General features: G+C 39.9%; 2 protein-coding genes across 5 annotated transcripts in view; one reads left to right on the top strand and one right to left on the bottom strand.

The window, feature by feature from the left end:
- Nucleotides 1-20,144, top strand: part of ralgps2 (Ral GEF with PH domain and SH3 binding motif 2) — a 431,788-nt gene that overhangs the window by 262,424 nt on the left and 149,220 nt on the right. The window lies entirely within an intron of this gene.
- The window catches only part of angptl1a (angiopoietin-like 1a), a 79,715-nt gene continuing 64,892 nt past the window's right edge, over nt 5,322-20,144 (bottom strand). The window contains exons 4-5 of the mRNA XM_060830100.1: nt 14,873-15,143; nt 5,322-5,972 (exon numbers count right to left, since the gene is read on the bottom strand). Of these exons, the coding sequence (XP_060686083.1) occupies nt 5,788-5,972; nt 14,873-15,143 (456 nt within the window). The 3' untranslated portion in view covers nt 5,322-5,787. The remainder of the gene's footprint in view (nt 5,973-14,872; nt 15,144-20,144) is intronic.

Genomic DNA, 20,144 nt, shown 5'->3' with positions numbered 1-20,144 from the left:
AGAGGAATAACCAATTCTGAATATTAGGGCTGTAAATTTTAGACCCACTAGTGTGAAGCTTCCAAGCCTGCAAAATGAGTTGCGAATATACCCTTTATCATAACTTGAAAATTTGAATAAAGAGGCCTTCTACATTCCAGGTAATACAGTCCAGCGTTTATGTATTTCCTTCTCCAAATGTAACCCTTGGAAGTCGTGGTATCATCCCATTAAATGTATGCTGCACTTAGTCCAGAATATACCTTTTTCAAAGTAAATGCCCAGAACCATTTACAGTTCTTCAGATATTGCCTAACTTGGGCTGGTTTTTCTATACCTTTGTGCTTCAGTTCTCTTAGCTATAAAGTCTGACATTCCATTAGTCTTTTTGATTACTTTTCTGAGCCATTCTAAATATCTGCATCACTAATTCTCTTTTGATAGCTACAGATTTAGTTTGGAAAGTATGCTGTTAGATCCTTTTATTTCTTTGTCATTCTGTACCTCCATCTATATTGCTTGCAAATGCCACTTGGCTTTGTTTCATCAGGAAATTAGTCAACATTATTTCCTATCCCATCATCTAAGTTAGTAATAGATATAGTAAACACTTAAGGCCCCAACACACATTCCTGCAGCACAACAACACTTACATCCTATAAAAGCAAATTACTGCGGATGCTGGAATCTGAAACCAAAAGAGAAAATGCTGGAAAATCTCAGCAGGTCTGGCAGCATCCGTAAGGAGAGAAAATAGCTGACGTTTCGAGTCTAACTGACACTTACATCCTGCTAATTTGATTACTTACCTATATGCTTTTTCTCTTCTGCTCAATCTATTTCCTAATCAGCTCAATTATTTGTCATCAATTCCAAGAAATTCAATACAATACATTTTCTTGAAGCTTTCTGTCTGGTATTCTTCTATAATGTCTTGATGAATACAAATGTAATTGGAAAACAATAGTTATAATGTATGAGAGGAGAGCACCGATTAGTTGACAAATAGCCTTAGAGAATACACCAATAACAGGAAGAGTGACTGTTAATTACCACACTTTGTTTAAATTCTAAACTAGGCAGGTTCACTCTGGTCAAGGTATTTCCCTGAGAAATGAACCAGAGAATATCTGTTACCTATTTTGTTGAGTTGAAGCTATAAACCATAAATTCAGCTTCACTTTCTTATTATGGACTTTATTGGGTGCTTTGTGGAAATGCACACTACTAATACTCATTAACATCACTGGTTCAATTTTTCCTTTTTTAAAAAAAAAATTAAATCGGATTCACCAGGCATGACCTGCCTTCACAAATCCTTGCCTGCTTTCTCTGTTTAAACTTCAAGATGCTCCATCACCTTACCTTTAATTATAGACTCCAGTGACTTCTCAACAATAAATAGGCCTATCATGTTCTGTTTTCAATGTCATTTTCTTAAATAACGGAATGACATGCACAGCTTTTGGGCAGGTTTCCTGAATTGAGAGAACTTTGGAAGATTATAGTTATGGCATCTTCAGTGTTCTCACTCACTTGTTTCAAATTCCTCACCGAGAAATTATCTGGTCCTAGGTATTTCAAGCTGTTTAAATATTAATTATGGAGAATCCCTGTTCTAGATTCTGCATTCATCTCCTTGTGATATCTGGCAAGCTGACTTGTGCAAAATATTCAGCATTGTCCAGTGTAATACCATATTTTTCTTGGCATTATTACCATTACTAATTTTCAGGTGGTCCACATTGCTTCTGATCACCTTTTTGCTAATGCCAGTGTGGAAAATAATGATGTATCTTGCAAGTTACTTTTTATATTGACATTTTGTAACTTTTTGCCAGGATTCAGTTTACTTTGCATCTTTTTCACTGGCCAGGATCTATATTGTTCTTTTATTTTGCATTTTATATAGTTTCTCTGTTTGTAAGGGAATTTTGTATGAGTTATTTTATTTGTACTGAGAGTACCAATGTAATTTTTTAAAGAGGACATCCACTATCCCTGCAGTGATTTATTAAGTGATTAATTATACACATGGAGAAACACTATCGCTATGGAGCAGTGACCAGATACCTTGTAAAGCTTGTTATGATTAATTGAAATTTTCACCTTAAATGGATAATTCTTCTGAATAACTGGCTAAGGAAGAATACTATCACAAAAATACAGTAAAATACACTAATTTAGGTATTTTTAATATTCCCAGTAATTTCAATCTCATTACACCGAGCCACACTAAAGTCTTGAGTCAACCACCAATATGATAGCAACACTGCAGTTGTGTTGTCCCCTGACTTTATATTTCACTCTTTCGTTCCTTCAAATAAAGGTAAGAGCAGAATCATAGAAAAAAGATGAAGCAATTCAGCTCATTGGGCCTGCTCTGCCATTCAATTACAGGCATGGCTGATCAGCTATCTCAATGTAAATAGAGTCATACATAATTGAAACAGATCCTTCGGTCCAACCCGTCCATGCCAACCAAGTTTCCCAAACTAAACTAATCCCACTTGGCTGTGTTTGGCCCTTATTCCTCTTCATGTATATTCTAAATGTCTTAAATGTAACTGTACTAACACCTACTACTTCCTCTGGCACCACCCTCTGTGTGGAAAAAGTTGCTGTTGGGTTCCCTTTAAATCTTTCTCCTGTCACTTTAAAAATATGCCCCCTAGTTTTGAACTCCCCCATCCTAGGAAAAAGTCTATTGCTATTCACCTTATCTATGCCCTTATGATATTATAAACTCTGTAAGGTCATCCCTCAACCTCCTGTGCTCCAGTGAAGAGTCTGTATTTATAACTTAAATTCTCCAGTCCTGCCAACATCCTGGTAATTTTTTCCTAAACTCTCTTCAAATGCTATCTCCAAATCCCTTTGTCATTCATATTCAGAAATTTATCTGTCTCTAGGATAAAGAATTTGAAAGTTTCAGCAGCCTTTGAGTAAAGGAATGCCTCTGCATTCCAGTCTTAAATCTGTTATGAAGTTGAAGGCATGTACTAAGAGAGAGTGAATTCTGTTCTGAACTGAGAGATTACAAGCACGTGTAGGTGACTAGATGCCAGTCCCAGAATGTACTGGAAAATTGAAAATATGTACATTTGGCTGTGAAATGGATACTTGAGTTTTGGTTGCTGTTTTGATGACAATCTGAATTTAACCAATCAGTTTAAACTATGCTCCAGGATACTAAAACCCAATCTAGTTTGATTTATTGTTTTGCTAACATCAAGCCAATGAGACAATCCAATGTTGAGTGGTGTATAAAATGCAGACATTTTGAAACTTGGTCAGAGAGGAACTGTCATAGAGAGAGAAACTCATAGAGAGCTAACATCTTGCTCTCAGAGAAATGAGAAAACACTCTCTGTCAAAGGTACCTTTTCATATGAAACATTCTCAAAGTAAAAGCAAAGAAGATGACCCGGGGAGTTCAGCAGCTGGGAGAATAAGACACAGAAGAAGGCAGCAGTTGTGTGGTTTTGAAATTAAGTTGATGTAATTTTAATAAGGTGTCATATTAGAACAGCATATTGTTATAGCGTTGGAGGCAGATAGTAAGCAGTTAAGAGAAAGGGGAATTAGAGTATTGAGTAATTGTTGTTTAATGTTCATTTTTAGAGTTAAAAAATAAATTGATATTTTCTTTAAATAGTGAAGTTTGGGAGTTTTCTGTCACTCATTTTAACAGATTACGAGGTGAGTTGAGCTTTTTGGGGTGTTGGTTTAATTAACAAAGGGGTTCACCTCCGTGTTGTAACAGATAATCTCATAATGAGTTGTAGGCCATGTCCCATGGTTCTAGATTCACCAGCTAGGCGAAGTGTCCTATCTAAATTCCCTTGCATAATTTTGTGTGTTTCAAAGAGTCAGTATCCTCCACCTCTCATAAGACAAATCCAATCACCCCAAAAATTAGTCTGGTCAATCTCTTTTGCAATTTCTCTATTCCAAGTATTTCCTTCTATGGACAAGGGGATCAAAGCAGTGCACAGTGGTCGGAGGCTCTGTAAATTGCAAAAAGACATATTTACTCTTGAACTCGAATTTCCTTGCAATAAAAGTTGACATAAAATGTCAACATAACAATTTGTATGTACATTTTCACTCTCCATAAAGTGGATTGGAGCTTTGCCGTTCACAAACCAAATCAAAGTTTAGGTACATCTTCAATTCTAGGCACTCTATTTGAAAAAAAAATGTGTAAGCAGTAGAAAGGGCATTATTAAAAAAAGCCAAAATACTAGCTACAGTTTGATAGAGGATGAACTGTGAGTGAAGGTGAGAACAGTTCAAAACCTTTAATATGTATGGTGTTGGAGAAACCATGACAGGACGTGTATATGTGGCAGCAGACTGAAGATAAAATCAGAATGCAACTTTTAACTTTATACTGTTGAGCCGAGCTTAATTAATCAAGAGAAAATCAGTTTAACACATACAATGCAAAGAGAAACATCTCTCAAAAACAGTGGTACAATTTGTATTCATTTGCCACATTCATAAAATAAAAGGCATTAAGGTCATTCAAGATGTTGAATGGTGCAGTGGGAGATTAAGTAAAGAGGAGATGAGTTTTGGTGGGTCAAATACTCAACTTTCATTCTTGATTTTCTTTTTATATCATAAAAGATGACACTGCTGTAGTCATCTTTTCAATATGTATGAAAGCTATATTTCTTTGAAACTTCAATGGTTTGCATAAATCAACATTACTTTATGCATGCATAATTCGGTAACCCTTTTAAGGAAAGAAAATGTAAGGATGATTTTTCTTAAATTGAAAGGGTTTTTTTGATCAGGATTTAAAGCATATGACAAAAATGTATTCGGAGCCATGTTTATTCCAGATTTACTCTTCATGAGAGTTACACCAACCTTTTTCTACCAGATGTTTCTAACCTGCATTGATGGGCTTTCACAGCAGAGGCACATATTCTTGGGACAGGTGGTTTTTGTAGTGTTTAACTATTTTAAATCAACACTTTTGTTGCTATCAGGTATTAACTTAAGTTAGTGCAGATTTGTTTCTGTTTTGGAGGCAATGTGGTTTTCATTGTAAAAACAGCTTCATGTTTTGGTGTTAGGAATAAGTGTTCAAATAAAACAGTTAGAAGGTGGCTTCTGGTGAGGATTTTATACTTAAACTTGGGTCTTGCTTTATAACTTTAGTCTTAGGGAGAATATGAAGATTCTCTTGATCTTGTGATTTATATCTTTCCTTCTAATTTGGGAACTTTTGGATTATTTTTCTGTTAAAGTTAAACTGTGATTCATGAAAGACTTAATTTAAATACTTATTTCAACCTAACCCCTTAATTTCAGTGTTAACATGAAGTATTGTGGATTCTCCAAATATCTTTAATAAAGCTGATGTGTCCGACAGCAGATTATTAAACAAAAAGTTTCTGTTATAATAAAATACAACATTAGCATACATTCAAATATTAGTCATAACTGATTTTGTTGGGTTATAGTGTAATCTGGTAAAAATAGGATACACCTCATGCTTTCCTATATGAGAAGGGTTGTGTTTCCTTTAGGGTGCTAGTTGTTCAACTTAGAGCCAGTGAGCATTGAGTACAAATGCACATAATAATGTCATGTGGATCCTTGCTTTCTCCTCTAGCATTTTAATAGGTAATGAAACCATATATGTAGGAGCAATATTAAGTGATTTTTCAACGTTTTTAAACAAATTGCTTCTTTGACAAAGCACATGTTCTGCTTTTGAAAGAACCCTACATTTTGAGTCTGTGTTTTCATAGCTGTATCCATTCGGAACATGTGATTTCTTCTTGACTGTTATTCAGGCTTGATCATCATTACCGTACTTTTCAGAGAATAGGAACCCCCTCGAAATTCAGCCCAGTAGACTCCATCTTGGTACTTGCTGCGATAATGACCTCCACGGTACCAAACTCCATTCAGATTAGAATGTGCACAAGCATTGTACCACCACCCACCTTTGTGGAAATGAGCACAGTTACCTAAGGAGGAAAAAAAAAGTTAATGTACATTATGTTCCTGCTTAACTTCAGTCCTAGCTATTTAATGTCATGGATCCATCTTTTGAAATTATTTTTAAGGATGCAGGGATTACACTCTTTCTGACACCAAGCCATTTATCTTGTGCAACAACACAGTTATTCTCTGACAAAAATGAAGCAATTCCATTTTATAAAATCCCACTGATTTTTCCAATGTAAATCTATAATAAATTTAAAAAGTCTCAAGTCTGCTCACTGTTATTGTAAGCCTTCATCACTTTAAAGCCTGTGCACTCATAATGTTTGAAGTGTAATCACTGTTGAGTAAATGCAGCCAATTTTCCCACAGGATGGTCCCATCAATGTCAATATGAAAATAAACAGATAACCTGTTTGAGTGTCGATTGATGCAATAAGCAGAGCACCATGGAGGCCTCTTTGAATTCCATAAGAATTTATACACACCTTAAGAGGGATGATATTCCTTGGTTTAAATTAACTTTTGGAATATGCATTTCCATAATATATAAATAAAGAAATTCTGCATTATACAGAACTAAGAACTGAGTGTATAACTTAAAAACAGGAACCTGCCTGAGTGTATTGGTTCAATTGTCCATTATTCTCTAAGCCTCCTGCAACAATAATTAATCCAGACTCTCCATGTGAAATGAAATGGAAGCCCTACAAGGTCCAACTTTAACAAAGAATTGTGATTTGTTTTCAAAATCATAGACGTTAAAGGTTCTAGACTTCTTTCTTCAAACATATACATGTTACATTGTTCATTTACAATATGATGGCCAGTTACTTCTGAATTTATGTAATAGTTGTTAAAATCCCACAAACCCTTGTGTTATTTTGTATTTGACTATGATCATTAAATAGAATAAGCAAAGCAAAATTGTACTGAATTAAATTCAGTCAAGCTTATTGGAATAGAACTGCAAAGTATGGTAGAATACCTGGCTGCAGAAGTCAGAAGAATTGCAAAAGAACTTAGAGGTGTAAAATAGTAGCTGAGTAAACAGATTTTAATTTTAATGAGACATGGATATTATTCACAGAAAGATAGTTATGTTCATTAGATTGGGTCTATTACAAAAGCTTAAATCAGTATCAAGGCCAAAATGGACAAAATCAAAAGACATAAAAGATAGGATTCAGCATTAAACAAGAGCTAAAATTTTGAAAGCTTTATTTTTTAAAAATCTCATTAAAGTTACAGGATAAATAATTTGCTGAAGGATCCAAAATTTTAAGGAAAGGTTATTCTGAAAAATCAGCCATTGCAACTTTTCATCTCAGTGATGGAAAGTGTGCAAATACACCATAATCTTTCTGATACTAATCCTGAGCCAAACTTGTGGCCACAAATACATGCTACATCAAAATATTGGCTATTCTGTTCTTTGAGTTAAAATTCATGATGTTGCTTTGAGAGATTAATTTTTCATTTACTTTGATCTTGCTAATACTTAGGCTGTCATCATATTCCAGGTCTTCAGTCTCAATAAAAAAAACAAAGCTTGATGATCTGGACTAATTTCCACATGTGCAAATATGAATATTGTCCTATTCAGCAATAAGAAATGCATCATAATTGTAACTTAGGTTAGCAAAGCAGATCTAACCAGTTTTCATAATCTATTTTCATGATTCATTCCAAATACATGCAAACATTTTAGAAAATTGTGAATGCTTATACAATGTCATAAGCACTTAACTAAAAATGCTTTTGATTTCATTTCCAGACTGATTTCTCCACAATACATGCTGAAGCCATAAATTCTCCTGATGGAACATGCTGTTTATCCATATTCTCTGAGCTCTAAATTGCACATTTGGCTTTCAAATGCATGCGTGTTGTCATAGACACCAGTGGTTTATCTGTTAGCCCTTTTAGCAAAACATACTTGAGAGTATTAGCTGTGCTTGGTAGAAATTTGTTTGTTTCAGAACAATAGAACCAAAGGAATGATACAGCTCAGAAAGGGGCAATTTGGCCCATTTTGTCCATGCGGACCTAAAGATATCCAGATGCCCTTTCTAATTCCAACTTCCTACACATGACCCATAGCCCTGGACTTAAGGTGCAGATTCAGGTAGTTTTTGAAAGAGTTTAGAGTCTCTGCCATCACCACCAGTAACTCAGGCAGCAACTTCCAAACACCTACCACTTCTGTGTCTCAGTATTTTTCCTCATGCCCCCGTAATCCTTCTGCCACTTCGCTTGAATATGTGACCACAGGTTTTTGAACTGTTTGCCAAGGGAAGCAGATTCCTCATGTCTAGTTTATGTCCACCCTCATAATTTTGTATACCTCAATCATGTCACCCCCCCCCCCAGCCATCTCTGTTCCAAGGAAAACTCTCCAATCTGTTCTCATAGCTACAATTCTCCAGCTCTGGCAAGATTCTAGTAAACTTCTTTGCACTCTCTCCAGAGCAAGTGCGTCCTTCCTGTAATGTGGTGACCAGAACTGTACACAGTACTTTTGTTGTGGCCTCACCAGAATCTAATGCAGTTTCATCATTCTATCCCTGCTTTTGTATTCTATACCAATGAAGTACAGCATTCCATATTCTGGGTTAGTGGTACTGGAAGAGCACAGCAGTTCAGGCAGCATCCAAGGAGCAGCGAAATCGACGTTTCGGGCCAAAGCTCTTCATCAGGAATAAAGGCAGAGAGCCTGAAGTGTGGAGAAATGAGCTAGAGGAGGGTGGGGAGAAAGTAGCATAGTGTACATTAGGTGAGTGGAGGAGGGGATGAAAGTGATAGGTCAGGGAGGAGACTGTGGAGTGATTAGGTGGAAAAGGAGATAGGCAGGTAGGACAAGTCCGGACAAGTCATTGGGACAGTGCTGAACTGGAAGTTTGGAACTAGGGTGAGGTGGGGGAAGGAGAAATGAAGAAACTGTTGAAGTCCACATTGATGCCCAGGGGTTGAAGTGTTCTGAGGTGGAAGATGAGGCGTTCTTCCTCCAGGCATCTGATGGTGAGGGAGCGGCGGAGAAGGAGGCCCAGGACATCATGTCCTCAGCAGAGTGGGAGGGGGAATTGAAATGTTGGGCCACGGGGCGGTGTGGTTGATTGGTGTGGGTGTCCTGGAGATGTTCCCTAAAGCGCCATGCTAGGAGGCGCCCAGTCTCCCCAATGTAGAGGAGACCGCATTGGGAGCAACAGATACAATAAGTGATATTAGAGGATGTGCAGGTAAAACTTTGGATGTGGAAGGCCCCTTTAGGGCCTTGGATAGAGGTGAGGGAGGAGGTGTGGACACAGGTTTTACAGTTCCTGCGGTGTCATGGGAAAGTGCCAGGATGGGAGGGTGGGTCATAGGGGGGGCGTGGACCTGACCAGGTAGTTACGGAGGGAATAGTCTTTGTGGAAGGCGGAAAGGGGTGGGGAGGGAAATATATTCCTGGTGGTGGGGTCTTTTTGGAGGTGGCAGAAATGTTGGCGGATGATTTGGTTTATGCGAAGGTTGGTAGGGAGGAAGGTGAGCACCAGGGGCGTTTTGTCCTTGTTACGGTTGGACGGGTGGGGTCTGAGGGCGGAGGTGCGGGATGTGGACGAGATGCGTTGGAGGGCATCTTTAACCACGTGGGAAGGGAAAATGGTCTCTAAAGAAGGAGGCCATCTGGTGTGTTCTGTGGTGGAACTGGTCCTCCTGGGAGCAGGTACGGCGGTGGCGGAGGAATTGGGAATACGGGATGGCATTTTTGCAAGAGGTAGGGTGAGAAGAGGTGTAATCCAGGTAGCTGTGGGAGTCGGTGGGTTTGTAAAAAAAATGTTAGTGTCAAGTCGGTCGCCATTAATGGAGATGGAGAGGTCCAGGAAGGGGAGGGAGGCGTCAGAGATGGTCCAGGTAAATTTAAGGTCAGGGTGGAGTATTGGTGAAGTTGATGAATTGCTCAACCTCCTCGCGGAAGCACGAGGTGGCGCCAATGCAGTCATTAGTGTAACGGAGGAAGAGGTGGGGAGTGATGCCGGTGTAATTACAGAAGATCAACTGTTCTACATAGCCAACAAAGAGACAGGCATAGCTGGGGCCCATACGTGTGCCCATGGCTACCCCTTTGGTCTGGAGGAAGTGGGAGGATTCGAAGGAAAATTGTAAAGGGTGAGGACCTGTTCGGCCAAATGAATGAGAGTGTCGGTGGAAGGGTACTGTTGGGGACGTCTGGAGAGGAAAACACGGAGGGCTTGGAGGCCCTGGTCATGGCGGATGGAGGTGTAAAGGGATTGGATATTCATGGTGAAGATGAGGCGTTAGGGGCCGGGGAAACGGAAGTCTTGGAGGAGGTGGAGGGCGTGGGTGGCGTCTCGAACGTATGTGGGGAGTTCGTGGACCGGGGGGAATAGGACAGTGTTGAGGTAGGTAGAGATGAGTTCAGTGAGGCAGGAGTATGCTGAGACAATGGGTCGGCCAGGGTGGTCAGGCTTGTGGATCTTGGGAAGGAGGTAGAACCAGGCAGTGTGGGGTTCCTGGACTATGAGGTTGGAAGCTGTGGGTGGGAGGTCTCCTGAGGTGATGAGGCTCTGTATGATCTGGGAGATGATGGTTTGGTGATGGGGAGTGGGGTCATGGTCGAGGGGGCAGTATCGAGGTGTCCTCGAGTTGGCGTTTGGCTTCAGCGGTGTAGAGGTCAGTGCGCCAGACTACCACTGCGCCCCCTTTATCCGCTGGCTTGATGGTGAGGTTGGGATTGGAGCAGAGGGATTGCAGGGCTGCGCGTTGTGAGGGTGAGAGGTTGGAGTGGGGGGGGGAGGGGAAGACAGGTTGAGGTGGTTAATGTCCCGGCGCCAGTTAGAAATGAAGAGGTCGAGGACAGGTAATAGGCCAGCGTGGGGTGTCCAGGTGGGATGCAGTGTGTTGGAGGCTGGTGAAGGGGTCTGCGGAAGGTGGGTGGGAATCCTGATTGTGAAAGTAAGCTCAGAGGTGGAGGTGACGGAAGAATTGTTCGACGTCACGGCGTTTATTAAATTCATTGAAGCATGGACGGAGGGGGATGAAGGTGAGTCCTTTGCTAAGGACTGATCGTTCGTCCTCAGTGAGGGGGAGGTCTGGAGGGATGGTGAAAACTTGGCAGGGCTGGGAGCTGGGATCTGGTGTGGGTGTGGTGGCGGGAGGAATCGGGGCGGAGTCATGAGCAGGGATAGTGTTCCCCTCGGGGTTCTGGGGGGTGGGGATAGTGACAGTGGGGTCTGTGGGTGGCGTGTCAGCAGAATGCAGGTGATTGGGGCGGAAGTGGCGGTGACCACAGCAGTAGGGTGGCGGAAGTCACTGAGCGTTGTGCATCAGCGATGATGTGAGGGGCGAAGTGATGTCACGTGTGATGCATGAGGAATTGTGAGGGGTGGAAGTGGTTGTGGGAGTAGCCATGATGGGGACAGAAGTGACATCATCAATCAGCATGGGGGTGGCAGCTGCATCAGCCACATAGCTAATGGCATCTGAATAGTTCCCGAGGCCAGGGGAATCTTCAGGAATGTTTGAGGAGTGCTGGTTATGAAGGTGGGTAGATAAAAGTTTGTTGTACTTACAGTTTTTGATGTTTGAGATGGAATTGAAATATTGTTTGTTGAGAGTATGAATTCTCCTGAGGATGTAGTACAGAGTGAGTCCTTTGCAATTCTGAGAGAGTGTGGCCCTCAGCTGAGGCAAGGCTGATTGTAGAGAGATTCGGTGCCAGCGCATTGCTGCGAGCGTGGAGTGGAGGATCTTGAAGGAGAACTGTTGCTGGTGTTTTTGAATCTGTAGTCTGTACTGTTTGTCCTGTTCAGGTCCGAACTCTGCTGGTTTAAAGGTGGTCCGGAGTCCGTGTGGGATGAGTTGATTACGGAGGCAGGCACATTCCATATGCCTTCTTCACAACTTTATCTACCTGTACTGCTACCATTTGGGACCTGTGCACCCACACATCAAAGCCTCTTACTTTGTCAATCCCTCTCAATATATTCCCATTTATTGTGTCTTCCTTTTTATAGTTTGACCTCCATATTCCCTTTTACAGTTTGACCTCCATAAATGTATTACCTTACTCTTATCAGAGTTGAACACCAACGCATTTCTATCATTTTGGTGCTTAGAACTATCCTCTACAGTGTCTACCACAAGGCCAATTTTTATGTTGTCTGTAAATTTCCCAATAATGACCCCACATTCAAGTCCAAATTTTTAATGTTAAAAGCAAACAGCAGAGGTCCCAACACAATAAGCCCTGCACAATATTATTTGAAACAGCTATCCATTTGTAAGGGCAGTAATCAACAATTGACCTTTGTTGAGGTCATAGATTCATTTGCTAAGCTGATGTGATTTTCTGCAGACTTTTCATCGCCTCACTAGGTAACATCGTGAGTACATTTTCAGTATGGTGTTAGTGGTCTGACCTGCCTGGTATTTGTCTCTGTTTTTTAGTACTTCCAGTTTTGTGTCTGAGTGGTTTATATATAGGATCCAGTTCAAAGTGCTTATTGACTAAGTTCCGGTTGGAGTGCCAGGTTTCAAGGAATTTTCTCACGTGTCTCTATTTTGCCTGTGGTTACATTGTCCCACTGAATTTGTGTCCTTTATGCTCTGTGTGGTTGAAAATGAGAGAGAATATTCGTCGTGTCTGGCAGTGGCAAGTTGATCGTATATTTGTATGGACAATTTCCTTCCTATTTGTCCTATGTAGTGTTTATCACAGTTCTTCCAGGGTGTCTTGTAAATAGTGTTTGTCCTGTTGGATGTGGATGTCAAGTCTTTAACCTTTGTGAGGAGTTGGTGAAAGATGTTTACTGGTTTGAGGCCCACTAAAATTTCCAGGGGTCTAAGTGGTCATGTAGTCAATTCTGATGTTTCAGTGATGTACATTATGCTCACTGTTGTGTCTGGTTGTGTAGTGTTTTCTTCTTTGGGTTTGTTGCATAAGTATCAGAGGATAGTGCTTTTGAAATACTCATTTTATTTAAATCCCTTGAATAGATGTTCCTGTTCTGCCTTCTGGAGTTCTGGGTCGCTGCAGTGTGTCCTCCCTCGTTTAAATAGTGTTCAAATTCAGTTTTGTTTGTGGGTGCTGGGGGTGGTTGCTATAATAGTTCAGTATCTGGGTTGTATGGGTGTTCTTCCTATGCACACTGGTCTGGAGTTCACTGGGAAGTGTGTGCTCCACTAATATCATGTGAAGGTACCATTGATGGCCTGGGTGGACAAAGTTAAAAATCACACAGCACCAGGTTATAGTCCAATAGATTGATTTGGAAATACAAGCTTTCAGAGGACTGCTCCTTCATCAGGTAGCTAGTGGAGCAGGATCATAGAATACAGAATTTATAGTAACAGATCAAAGTGAGATACAACTGATATGATGTCTTGAACAAACCTAGATTGCTGTTAAGTCTTAGGGGGTTGCAGGTTTCGATTCTTAATACGTAAGTCCCATTCTAAGTGATTAAAGTCTTAACAGTAATACATTGCATCAGTTGTATGACACTTTGATCTTTTATTATAAATTCTGTATCCTATGATCCTGCCCCACTAGCTCCCTGAAAAAAGCTGGTGTGTGATTTTTAACTTTTTCCACTAATATGCCCAGGAAGTGGAGTCTGCTATTGTTTCCTCTTCTTTAGTGAACTTTATTCTAGTGATGCCTTTCACCAGCTCCTCACAAAGGTTAAAGACTTGACATCCACATACAACTGGATGGACATTATTTACAAGATAGCCTGCAAGAACTATGAAAAACACTGCATAGGACAAATAGGAAGGAAACTGACCACACAAGTGCACAAACATCAACTCGTCACTGCCAGACATGACCAGTACTCGCTCATTTCCAACCACACAGACCACAAAGGGCACAAATTCAACTGGGACAATGTAACCATCCTAGCACAAGCAAATCAGAGACACGTAAGAGAATTCCTTGAAGCCTGGCACTCCACCCGGAACTTAGTCAATAAACACGTTGAACTGGATTTCATACCACTCAAACACAGAACTGAAAGTACTGAACAACAGAGACACACGAACACCAAGCGGGATAGACCACCAACATTGTATCAAAGACACACTGACGATGTCTCCTAGTGAGGCAATGAAACATCTGCAGAAAACCACACCAGCTCGGCAAACGAATCGACAACCTCATCCACAACCCGAGGTACAAATCTTTTCAAAAATTCTAAATTAATCTTTGTTTCCTGTTACCAAGCCAAGTTTGGATCTAATTTTTTTTATGCAATGACTATGTAACCCTGTTTATATAAATCATAGCTGATTGTATGTGTTTTGTAAACATTTTTAAGTGCAATTTTTATTTTATATGCATTTTTTTAAAGGCTTGTTCAATTATTCTTCAAACATAGGTACATCAGTTGTTCGCTTCAGTCTGAAGTCTCACCATTGAAAGTTCTGGATTGACGCAATTTGACAATTGAACTGCATTTAGGTCCAGAGCTTGCAACTGTTTTGTAATAATTATGTACTTTTTTGACCAGTAATTTTGTGCATAGACATATCTTGTACTTATTTCACATTACGATGTCTTCACTGTGTTAACCTTGACTCAGGGAGCAGCAACAGAATTTAAACAAGGCAGTATGACTGCTGCTAAAGGAGCCAATAACCACCTCCAGGCAGTTTCTCAGCGTTGCCTTAATGTTAGCAGTCTACCCACTCTTTCCCTTTTATTTGCCAAAGCTTTGATATCAGCCTCCAATATAAATGTACCACATCCCACTGTACTTTATATACTGTGAAACCTGTTTCAAGTAAGGGACGACTTAGGAGTGATAAAAATGACTAATTTAGCTCTTTTGCATTGTGCCACAAGTAACTTTACCATCAATTTATACTTTGTATTTACATTGGTAAATGTGCACACCATACACAATTCTTCAAATAGTACCTGAGTATGAATCTCTGTCTCTGTCAAGTGTTGTAAACTGCTTGCCATTGTGCCATATTAAAGAGTCCCCTGCATTCCCTTGATAGCTGCCAACTCGTAGTCTGTAGTTATCATCCTCATCCTCTGTTCTAAAGGCATTATACTCAGCATAGACTTTCTTATCATTCCAGTCTTCCAGTTTAATATAGAGCTTGTAGTTTCCCTGTGCAGTTAGTCTGTAAATGTTCTCCAGTCCAAGCCAGTGTTCTCCATCAATATTGCCAAACCCTCTCTGAAATCAGACAGAACCTTATTAGATTTTAATCACAGTTATACACTGTATTCTCAAACAGAACTTTTCTTAGTGTTAATTTTTTCAGGATTGTTTTTGTTCCATTGTAAATCTAATGGCAGTAAATATGTTGGGTGTTTTTGAGACAATAATAACATGATAAAAGTGGCCTATTGTCCTCTATAAAATGGCTTAACAAAGCAGACGTGAACTGATTACCTGTGAAGTAATAGATATACAGGTACTTTCACTTAGTCACTAGTTGCACAAACAGCAATATTTTCCTTTAAAATAATGGTATAATATTTTAGTGTTTGTCTTTTTGTATTTTTTCCATACATCTTAACAGCGATTTGAAAATTACTGTAATAATAAATGTTTGCAATATTTGCCATTTAAGTATTTAAAAATATAAAGTTAAAAGCATGCACGAGCAAATCTACGCAGCATATAATCAAAATGCATTGACTTGCTAGTATGATGATTTGAGAAGGTGAGATGCAATCATCGATAAAACAAAATCATAAGAATCACCGAATAATTTCTGGAACTCATGAAATGCATGTAATTCTTGCAGATTAATCATTGTCCTGGCACATTTGGGACGCACTGAAGTGTTACAAACCCACAGCGAGTATTACCTCTGGCTTCATAGGATTCAGCCGGACTTGCATTTTCTTTTCATTCCTTTGTGCAAAACCGAGATAACTAAGGTTGAGGAATTATGACTAATTAAATACATAGCAGTACACAGCATGTAATTTTGCAGCTCTGTATGTCTACATTTGAAAAGAATCTCAATCACAACAGGTGGAACATTTGTAACCTAAGGAGCCTTTTAAGCTGCAGCTTACATGTTTGCAGTTGCACTCTCAACTTTGCTGTGCGCCTTGAATCATAACTATCCCTGTAAGGGAAGGAAACAAACAAAGGTGCAATCCTGCTTTGAAGAAAATGTTGCAGGAGTAGTTGCCCAGGCTGTTCTTTTTGATACTTGGCAAAAATTGACAATAAAAGTACAGCGATAGAACAAAGAAGTGGTCAGGACAACGACCAGATCAGAGATGAGACAAAAGTGAATTAGTCAAAAAAAGTGTCTTGTTACTGTTCAGCATCTGCCTTTACTTCAGACTGTCTTCCTGCTTCTCTTTTCTATTTCTTAGCCATCTCACTCAATCATATACACTGCTATCTAAAACAAGGTGAGCCAATAGACAATATTCAAACTCTGTTGATTCTGTTGGAATTTTGAAACTGTTGGAAGTTGTGATGTTTTATCTTAGTCTCAGAATGAGAAAATACAATATTAGAGGTTTATACGATAGTTTTCACAAATGTTGAAGAATAACAAATGAAAACTGTTGTGGTCTTTCAAGGAATTTGAAGATCAATGACTTCAAAAACACAATTTGATTTAATCCCAAAGTTCGGCATTTAAAACAAATTGTTTCTTTTTCAGCAAATTTAACATTTCAGATGTACTGGTGTGGAATTATAAGAGGAGTGTTTGGAAAGGTCACTTTCAGTTCGTCTTGATTATCAATTTGATCACTAGCTCTGTCCAGCGGTAAGGCAAGCAAGGAAATACCTTCCTATCAGCAGATTGTATAAGGAATATGGGGTGTAGATTTAAGATTTGGGGCAAAAATATAGGGGAAACATAAGGAAGAACTTTTTTTACACAGCAAATGGTATGGACTCGCAATGCGTTGCATACATGGGTGATAGAAGTAGAAATATTCAATGATTTCAAAAGGAAATTGGATAAGTGATGCCAAATGCCAAGGCCAGCTGTTTCAAATCACTGCCTCAGTACTCTGGGATTTCATCCTCATTATAATAAAAACATTCAGCCCCTCTAATCCTCACTCTTCGTGCACATAACTCTACAACAATTCATCCCAGCTCATAACCTTCTACCCAGTCCTGAGCTAAATGGGACACATTTCAAATAGATTTAGCAACAGCAGCAGACTTGTACTCCAGCACAATCTGGAACCTCATGGCTCGGCATATTCCCACACAACTATTACAATCAACCCAGGGGATTGGCCTTGCTTCAGGAGAGTGCAGGTGGGCATCCCAGAAGCAGCACCAAGCATACCTAAAAATGAGGTGTAAGACCTGGTGAAGCTACCAAACAGGACTACTTGCATGCCAAACAGCACAAGCAGCAAGTGATGGACAGAGCTGAGCAATCCCACAACCAATGTATCAACTCTAAGCTTTGAAGTACTTTCACATCCAATCATGAATGATGGTGAACAATTAAACAACTCACTGGAGGAGAAGACTCCACAAATATCCCCATGCTAACTGAAAGAAGAACCAGCCAGAAGTGCTAAATGGATAATCCATCTCTGCTTCCTCCAGTGGTCCCCAACATCACAGATACCAGTTTTCAGCCAAGTTCAGGCTGTGTCTCAAGAAATGGTTGAAGGCATTGGTTATTGCAAAGGCTATGGGTTCTGACAACATTCCAGCAATAGTACTGAAGACTTGTGCCAAATTGTTCGAGTACAGCTATAACACTGGCACCTATCGAACAATATGGAAAATTGCCCAGATATGTCCTATACAGAAATTATGACAAGTCCAATCCAACAATTTACTGCCCCCTTAGTCTACTCTCAATCATCAATAAAGTGATGGAGGGTTTCATCAGCAGTGCTATCAAGCAGCACCTGCTTACTAATGACCTGCTCACTGATGCCCAATTTGGATTCTGCCAGGACCATTCAACTTCTGATCTCAAATGGGCTGAATTCCAGAGGTGAAAATGACAGTGACAGACATTGACATCATTTGACTGTATGGCACTAAGGACCCCTTGTGAAATTGGAATCAGTGGATATTGGGGGCAAATTCTCTGCTGGTTGGAATCATATCTGACACTTAGAAAGATGGTTGTGGTTGTTGGAGGTCAGTTATCTCAACTTCAGGACATCATTTTAAGAGTTCCTTAAGGTAACCATCTTCAACTGATTCTCTCCATCATCAGGTCAGGAGTGGGACTGATCATGCAATGTTCAACACAATTCACAATTCCTCAGATATTGAAACGGTCTATTTTCAAATGCTACAAGATCTGTAAAATATCCAGGCTAGGGCTGACAAGTAGAAAGTGAGGAGACATTCTTGGCTGACAAGTGGAAAGAAACATTTGTGCCATACAAATGTCAGGCAATGACCATCTCCAGGAAGAGACAATCTAATCTCTTGAAATTCATTGGCATTGCAATCACTGAATTCCCCAAGATCAACATCCCAGTGATTATCATTGAACAGAAATTCAACTGGATTCACCATATAAATACAATGACTACAAAAGCAGGCCAGCAGCTTGAGAATATTGCAGCAAGTAATTCACCTACTGACTCTCTGAAACCTGTGCACCATCTGCAAGGCATAAGTCAGGAGTATGATGAAAAATTCACCAATTGCCTGGATAAGTGCAGTTCCAACAACACTCGAGGCTTGCCACTGGAAAAAAAGCAGCTTGCTTAATGGGCACCACATCCACAAAATTCTACTCTCTCCACCACCAATGCTCAGTAGCATTAGTGTGTACTACCTACAAAATACACTGCAGAAATCATCCCAAGATTCTTGGACTGCACTTTCCAAGCCACTGACTATTTCTATCTGTGAGGATAAAGGCATTAGAAACATAGGAACACCACTCCCTGAAAGTTCCCCTTCAATCCACTTACTATTCTGACTTAGAAATATATCGCCATTTCTTCAGTGCTGGGTCTAAATCCTGGTATTCCAGCCCCTAAAGGCTTTATCTACAGTACATGGATATCAGCAGTTCAACAAGGTAACTCACTACCACCTTCACAAGGGCACTGGGGCAGTCAGTGAATGCTGGCCAACTAGCAATGCCCATGTACCACATGAGAACTAAAATAAAGTTAGAAATATCCTTGCTTACATGCTAAACATACACTGAGTTTTACAATCTCTGCAGAGACTGATCTCTTTTAAAAAGAGATCCAGCCTCTAGGTGAAATAATACTGTAAGATTTCATGCAGGATGGATATTCCAAAAGCAGGCGTATCCAGAACCAGGGATCACAGTGTAAGGATAAGAGGTAAGTCATTTTTGGACTGGGATGAGAAAGTTCTTCATCCAGAGAATGGTGAGCCTGTGGAATTTACTACTACAGAAAGTAGTTGTATGATTTCAAAAAGGAGTTGGATATAGCACTCACAGCTAAAGGAATCAAAGAATCAGGGAGAAAAACAGAAATAGGTTATTGAGTTGCCTGATCATCCATGATCATAACAGTAGACCAGGCTCATAGTGCCAAATAGCCTAATCCTCCTCTCTTCTGTGTTTCTATATTTTAAAACTTTTTGTAACAGATTATAAATTTCTCCTCTCTCAACAATGCTTTGCTTTAAGAGCAACTTATACATTATATTGTGGAAGGTTACGTTTCCTTTGCGTCGTTATGACACATGATATTTTGCACGACATTTTACGTCCTTTTAGTCACTCAGTTTTCAGAGTTTCTCAAATCTGTCACCAAGCAGTGAAGCTGGTTCCAGTAATTCTTTCCTCTATCCATGTCCTGACATCAGTGGTGGGTAGTTGAGTGTATGTTGCTGGAAAAGCACAGCAGGTCAGGCAGCATCCAAGGAGCAGGAAAATTGACGTTTTGAGCTGGAGGCCTTTATCAGGAATATGAAAAGCTCTGGCCTGAAATGTAGATTTTCCTGTTCCTTGGATGCTGTCTGACCTGTTGTGCTTTTTCAGCAACACATTCTCAACTCTGATCTCCAGTATCTGCAGACCTCATTGTCTCCATCAGTGGTGGGTAAGTTGTTGGAGGGGATTCTGAAGGACTGGATTTACATGGTTTTGGAAAGGCAAGTACTGATCAGGTTTGTGTGTGGAAAATCATGTCTCAGTAACTTGAGTTTTTTGAAGAGGTGAAAAAATTAATGAAGACAGTATGGTAGACATTGTCTATATAGATTTCAGCAAGGCAT

Source organism: Hemiscyllium ocellatum, chromosome 9, assembly GCF_020745735.1.
Source record: "Hemiscyllium ocellatum isolate sHemOce1 chromosome 9, sHemOce1.pat.X.cur, whole genome shotgun sequence".
NCBI lineage: Eukaryota > Metazoa > Chordata > Chondrichthyes > Orectolobiformes > Hemiscylliidae > Hemiscyllium > Hemiscyllium ocellatum.
Note: the sequence above shows the minus strand (reverse complement) of the source record. Positions and strands in the feature narration are given on the sequence as shown.